General features: G+C 38.5%; 1 protein-coding gene across 8 annotated transcripts in view; it reads left to right on the forward strand.

The window, feature by feature from the left end:
- LOC102214496 (pleckstrin homology domain-containing family A member 7-like) overlaps nucleotides 1-7,112 on the forward strand; it is a 143,403-nt gene that overhangs the window by 58,356 nt on the left and 77,935 nt on the right. The window contains exon 1 of one of the 8 annotated variants that reach the window (XM_013910437.1): nucleotides 2,161-2,226. The exons of the other annotated variants lie outside the window; for them this stretch is intronic. Within the exon in view, the coding sequence (XP_013765891.1) occupies nucleotides 2,204-2,226 (23 nt within the window). The 5' untranslated portion in view covers nucleotides 2,161-2,203. Of the gene's footprint in view, nucleotides 1-2,160; nucleotides 2,227-7,112 lie in introns of those variants that run through there. 8 annotated transcript variants of the gene reach the window in all.

Raw genomic sequence — 7,112 nt, forward strand, 5'->3', positions numbered from 1 at the left:
CACAATAATAACGTAGTTACTGTAACGCGTTACTTAATAACGCGTTAGTCCCAACACTGGTAATGAGGGGGATTTGGTGTCGGTTTATGTGTGTTTTTGTGCATGTATGTGTATTATATTTTATATTAACTGAATCTGCAAAATAATGTTACAAAAACCTTTAAATAACTATGGTCTTGTACACCCCATGCCCCTCTTTAGACTCAGTCCTGCTTGCTGTGGGTACTACTCTGATAAAAAGTTGGCCTTATGTAAAACTAAGTTAACAGTTCATCTGCATACATATGATTTAATCTAAATTGTATATCTTTACTGTTGTAAAGATATATATACTGTTGTTACTCTTTACTGTTGTACTTTTGCTGTGTAAATAAACAGCTGTGAATGGAAGCAGCTATAAAGTTTGGCTTTCTTTACGTTACAGATTGCTGAACAGGTGGTTTGATGAAGGACTCCTGCTAACTTTTTCTATGGCTTTTATGGCAATTATAATAACAAGTGCTGCTGTTTTGGACACTAGAAAAATGTTTCTCTACCTGAGCTCGCCGTCTTAGTAACATCTCCGTGTGTTTACTCTTCACTGTTTGTGTATAGACAGACTCCGGACCCATATTAAAATACTACAGTTGTGGATTAAACTAAGCATTGAAGCAAAAACATTTGCATCAAGGATTTTTTTTAAATAATCGAGTTGTTCAAGTTACTTCATGAATCATTGAAGCTCTACTGCCAAATACCGAATACCTCTAAAGACATGAGCCAACTACCCTCCAGCTTAAAGCTTGCTTAAAGACTGGATTTAAAATTGTCAAGTTCCAACAACAGCACTGTTTAGGCTCAAAAACAGATTTCATGTGGCTGTAAAACCAATTCAGATACTTTCTGTGTAGCTGTTTTGTAGTCAGGACTGTAAACGAAGTGCTGGGCATATTTACATTTGGGTCTCGGCAGCAGGTTGTTCATGCCAGTAATGTCAGTGATGCTCGCGTCTTCCTCACTTATTTTTTGGCACCATGTTGTCTTCAGTCTGCCAGCACTGCTGAGCAACTGTGTTGGCTCTGCCAGTTTCACCTTATCCCTCTGTGGTGCTGGAGAAGTTCTTTATTTTACTGGGTCACGCTGAAACCAAAGACAGGAAAGCTGCCTGGCAACATAAAAAAAGCTATGATATAATAAACAAAATGATGCTTTGTGCATCAGCTGAGGGAGTCTTGAGGTTATACACCAGGCTCTGCATATTTGTCCTGTCTGAAACTAAACAATGAGTGTGACAAAGATGGCTAGATGGATGAGACAAGAGGCAGGAAGTTAAAGCGTTGATGAGATAAAGGATTAGCTAGATTATGAAAGGTGCATCTCTAAATAATAATCTCCGAATTTAAAGACTGAATAATGTAACAAATTATTCATTCAAAAATGAAAGAAAATCAGCATGGTACATCATAACCCCTGATATAGCAGCAATTTCATATAACTCAAAAGCTCACCAATGTAAATTATGCGTCCAACACATTTAAAAGATTAGCATTACAACTACTGAAACACTTCTTGCTCGTCAGCCACATAGTCTGTCATGTGAAATAAGAGATGTGTAATAACCCCCATTAGAGTGATTTTCATGCCAGTGTGCACTCTGGTAACATTCAGCTCAGACTTGTGGATCAAGGATACGTCTGTGTTCACCAAACACACCGACGTAGACTTTAAAGTACCTTCATTTAATCAAACAAGAAGGCAATTCTGAATGCTTTTCAGCCTGAGTGGGAGTGAGAAATGGAGCAAAGGGGAAAGCGGGAGAGAGATGGACTGTGAGGAAATCAAATGAAAGAGGGTGTTTGTGATGTGTGCTGGATGTGTGGGTGGGTAGGTGGTAGTGGATGGCTGTGAAACCTGAACAAGAGAGGGTGGCAGCAGCATGAAGCTGAACCAAATGTGTCACTGCGTCATGCTCACCCGGCCAAGGAAGGAATTTACTGGCAGCACAGTGGCCTGCTAGGAATTCACCAGGGTGAGCCTGTGTGTGTGCGTGCGTGCGCATGTGAGCAGTGATTTTGTGTGTTTGTAGTGGATTGTGTTCCAGCTCTTTACCCCTTGACCATTTATAAGACCATGCTGGCACTCCCACCTCCTTCTGTCATGCAGGAAGAGTGTGCAGCACATGCAGCATTCGCTCACATTCACATACTTGGATGGAACAAAATTAATGAAGCCAAACCTCGTCCACAGGTAAATAAGTAAAATCAAGGTTTAAAAAACAAAAAAAAGCAGTGTTAGATTTAGCATTTGCTGCTTTTCATAATATTTCTGCTGCTGTGGAAATTTCTTCTTTTCATAGTTTTATTTTTGCTGTGCCAGTGGGAGAACAAGGTGGAAGTGTGGTCTAATGTTACAGCAGCAGCACAGAGCTGCTGGCAGAGCTGCTTGTTTCTACTGCCAGTCATCAGCAGAGCAGCACAAGGTGTCTCGTGGATGTTACTTGAACTGCTTCAACCAGAAGCTCTGATGATATAAGTTTATATCTCAGACTGTGGATCATTTGCTGATGAAGAGGGTAGTGGGCTCGTCACTTATGTCACAGTATGTTTGAAACAATGTTGCGTTCAAGTGAAAACTATTGAAGTCATTCCAGTCATTTCAAAATATTACTTTCTATAGCTTAATTTTTTTTCATCGTTTATGATAGGTACAGTAGTCATCACATTACTTTCCCATAAAATTTGTATTTAAAACAGCTGTAACTCATAGTATTAGTTTGGATGAAATGTTTCAGTGTGGTATAGTACTACATAAAAACTTTAACTCATTAGCCAATTTGTGCTGATTAAGTCAAGCTGATGGAGATCGAGAGCTTTCGGTCATTAAGGTCAGTCTAAAGGATTTAACATTTGCATTTTCCTGTCAGTGAGACTGTGGAAGAATTATTAATAGCTGCCTTCTTCTCTGGATCACAAAGAGTCTCACCTGATTTGGTTTCTGTAGCATGAAGCATTGTCAGCTTTGTCTGTCTACTGATCACCCTCACTGCTCTGAGTTTATGTAATTCCTCTGCCACCTGTATTCTCTTGGCCCTGTCTGCACTTGCAGACATCGCTCGGCACAGACAGGCTGACAGGGGCCTGGGAATTGTTCGTATAAGATGGGATTGCATGTAAAAAGCACCCCCAGTATGGGATTGTCACCCTGCTGGACAACGCTGTCTCCCCTGGCTGTCTTTCTTTTCGTTTGTTCATTTATTTCATTTGAATTAAACTTAAAGTTCAAGAATATCCCCTGTAGAAGGACACAATTTTACATTTGGGAGCAGCATGAAACATTTCTGTTAATAATCTATTGACCAAAATGGTTTTTGTAAGGGGGGGGGGGGTCTCTACTGGAGCAGATTTCGTTTCAAAGCAGGCAAATTTGGCTTTGGCGTTCTATGTGTAAAGCTGAGTAGGGATTACATTTGCTGAAATGCAATTTGGACAATATTTGCTGGAATCTTGCAATCTTTTTATCTGCATTTGTAACGGCAGCCAACAGACAGAAACTGTGGTCGCTGGGTGCCCTCCAAAGCACCTATTTAGTCAAGGCAGCATTGCTTTTGGGGCTCACAGACTGTACATTGCCCAACTTATGTGCACAATATTGATAAGGTCTAGAATGAATTTGATAAAAGAAAACGTATATGGGGTCTTAAATTTGATACATGACTTCAATTATTCTTTGACGGCCAAAATTGTGATTTATTCCCTTCTTTGATTTAAACAAACCAGTCAATAAATGCCAGTTTGCTTGTTTTTGAAAATCATTCCCATGTGACTGAGACTGGAAGGACATCGTTATCACAGACCTCTTTGGACTTGGATGTTTTGTGACCTACTTTTGTGCACTGGCCAAACCAGGACCCATTTTGCAGCTGTGGTATTATGCAACTCAATTACGTTATGTTTAATTAAAGATCAGGCGGTGCACGAATGTGGCGTTCAGTTTTTGGCAAAAGTGTGTTCATGCACGTTCCAATGTGTAAATGCATTTTTAAATATGTGAAATGAGTGTTGTTGGCTAATTTGTGTCCTCGATATGTTCAAAACCTTTTTTGTGTGCGTTTGTATATAATATTACTTGTAGCTATCGGCAGATCATACTTACAAAAATTACAGTAATCGCAATCAGCCAAGAAAATTGGTGAATTCTTATAACACACACACAAATAGGTGTGCGTGTTTAACATACACATTGTGCACTGAATGGGGAATGACCTTGCTGTGTTTCCCCATATTGCACTGGCAACACTCCGACTAGCTCTCTCTTGCGGCACTTCAAACACATTTCATCTAGAAAATCCCTTTAAATAGATATGACCTTTGACTGAGAGAACACCTACTCGTGTACTCATCATTTTCAGAACACTCAGTCTGCTACATGTCTGTTAAAACACAGGCACGGTGTACAGCGGCAAATGATATATAAAAAATTGCTGCTGTTCATGAGACATAAAAGTCAACAGTCAATGCCAACAGCTTTGCTTTTTCAAACATCAATCAAGTGAAATGGAGGTGTGGCTTATTGATGATACTGACAAATTTGATTACAGTTTCGTCAACAAAAAGAAATGCTGAAGCGCGTTAGGGTTTGAACTTTAGCACAGCTCTTGAGACTCTTGAAGCTTTTTTCACATGGTTGCATCTTACATAAGCAATAGTTATGTTTTACAGACTGGTTTTGAATTAATAATGTGTCTTTTGACTGGTAATTGTGGCCAGATTCAAAATAGTCACACACCTAAGAGCTGAGAACTGAGAGCATGACTCCCCCAGCTCAGGGGAGATGCTCGCAGATAAGAATTCTCTACGCACCATCCCCATTACCAGTATCACTGGAATCAATAACCAGCTGTGTCTACACACACATGCTTGCACACACTTCACTGTCCTCAGAAGAATATACTGACGTAAACAACAAATAATTATTGTGCCCATTAAATGTGCACGTACAGAGAACTCAAATAACAAAAGAGAAATATTAGAGGCACCGCAGAAATCGGATAGTTTAATGATAATAAAATATCACTCCAGGTAATGCTGCTTTGGTCTGTCACCACTTAAAACCTTGTATTGTTCAATTAGTAATCATTTATCAATATTCAGTAACTAATATAATTTTTCAGCCAGTCTTGGCCTAATGTCCAAATAAGAGGAGTAAATGTCAAGAAAAAAATGATTTGACTACAAAGACATCGACACAGTTTCACAGTTTAGCTCAGAGAGTATCACTTAGATACGTTTGGCAGGAAGACACAGAGGAATGAGTCAATAAAAATTTTGATTTAACTTAAAGCTGTGAGAAAATATAATTTGTGATTATTACACCTGATTTGTGGAATGTTTTTCCTCTAACTATAAAATCTATAAAAGCTCAAATAGCTGTTTGTGTCTGTAACATTTATAAAGAATCCTTCTTACTTCAGCAGTAGTAATGTGAGTTTTTTATGATACATTCTCCATAAACTACTAAAGTAATAATTTGTCGTATGTTTTTATAATTAACTGCTTAATTTCAGGACTACTTGTTATCCGTGCTGGAGAAAGAGCAGCGGAAAAGTGGTTGGAAATCCTGTGACACCCAAGTCATATGATATAGCAGGTGCGAAGTGTGCAGTCTCTCACTGAAGGGCATCATGTTTGGCATGTGTAATGGCGTGTTTGCATGAGAACTGTATTGTGCAAGTGCTATAATGGACAGTCGAGTGTTTATGTAACCCTGGAGGTTTACCACCCGTCCTTCATAAATGCCATGTGGTCAGCGACTGGGGCAGAAAAGTCAAACACAGAGGCACTGAGTGTGTCAGCTGACAGCAGCTCAATGGGCAAGAATGTCTCATAAAAAAAAAAGGTTGTTTAATTCCCTAAAGCCTCACTTGGCTTGAACTGAGAAGCTTGAGCTGCAGTGGAGCTGCTCTGATAAATGAAAACCAATAAAGGCATAAATAGATAAATAAATCACAAAATTAAGGAAAAGAAAAGTGGTCTTTGAATTTGTGCCTTTTCTCTGATGACAAAGAAAAGAGCCATTTTCTCTGAACAGCTTCTTTGGGTTTCTGTGTTTGGTCAAAAATTACATTGCACAGACCCATTAGTGGGTTTTTTTTATGTTGCTTTAGATGTGTCAGCCTCATGTCACAAAACCCCAAATTAATGTCTGACAGTGATGACTGTAGTGTAGGGAGATATTTCAGCAGTTATTGGACACTTTGTCTCAATTATGACTGGAATACGATGAGCTGCTTTTTAAAGGCATAACTCTAGCTCTGTTTTGTCAACAGAAATTATGGTCTGACTTTAAAATGTGCATCTCAGAAGGTACAAAAGAATAATGAAGTTAATGGTTTGACTGAGACATATAATCCCTCCAATGCTCAAAAGTTTCCCCAAACAAAAACTATCTCAAAATGTACAGTATTTCTATTTTTTTTTGTACATCTAAGTCTAATGGTGAGAGAAAGACCTTGTATTTATAGAGTATATGTCATCCTGTTGCAGATAGTCTGAGGAAGTCATTTAACACTATCATAGTTAAATGTATCAAATCTGACATCTTGCGGGTGAATGGCACACCTTATATGGAAAGTTACAGGGACACTGTGAGCATTAATCGAGCTATTTTCATCTGTGGGTGTTGAGCTTTTTTAAGAGGTAGCTCTTTAATGATATGGTTGTTACATAAGACACTCATGGCTGGAGAGCTGCTATAGCAGGAGAAGGTGAGATTGTGCGCCCTTAGTTTGTTAATGTAGATAAAAGTTTATGGGACAACAGAAAATGTCTGTGTGCTTTTATCAGTTGAATATTATTAGTAAAGTATGCTTTTATTGGATGCCCAGTTTTAAAGGAAAATAATGGGAGACCTAACAAAAATGAAGAACTCGGTGAAAATCTTAGTAGTGACTCGAGATGGCACGATACCACTTTTTTTATGTCCGATACCGATATCATAAATTTGGATATCTGCCGATACCAATATGAATCCGATATAGTGTTTTTTAATCAATAAAACTGTTTTTTTAATATCTTGCTGCATTTTGTATAAGTTCATATTCAAGTTTAAATAAACAACAACACTAAAGCTATTCT

This window comes from Pundamilia nyererei, unplaced genomic scaffold, assembly GCF_000239375.1.
Source record: "Pundamilia nyererei isolate P.nyererei 1_Seehausen unplaced genomic scaffold, PunNye1.0 scaffold00043, whole genome shotgun sequence".
In the NCBI taxonomy this organism is placed as follows: Eukaryota; Metazoa; Chordata; class Actinopteri; order Cichliformes; family Cichlidae; genus Pundamilia; species Pundamilia nyererei.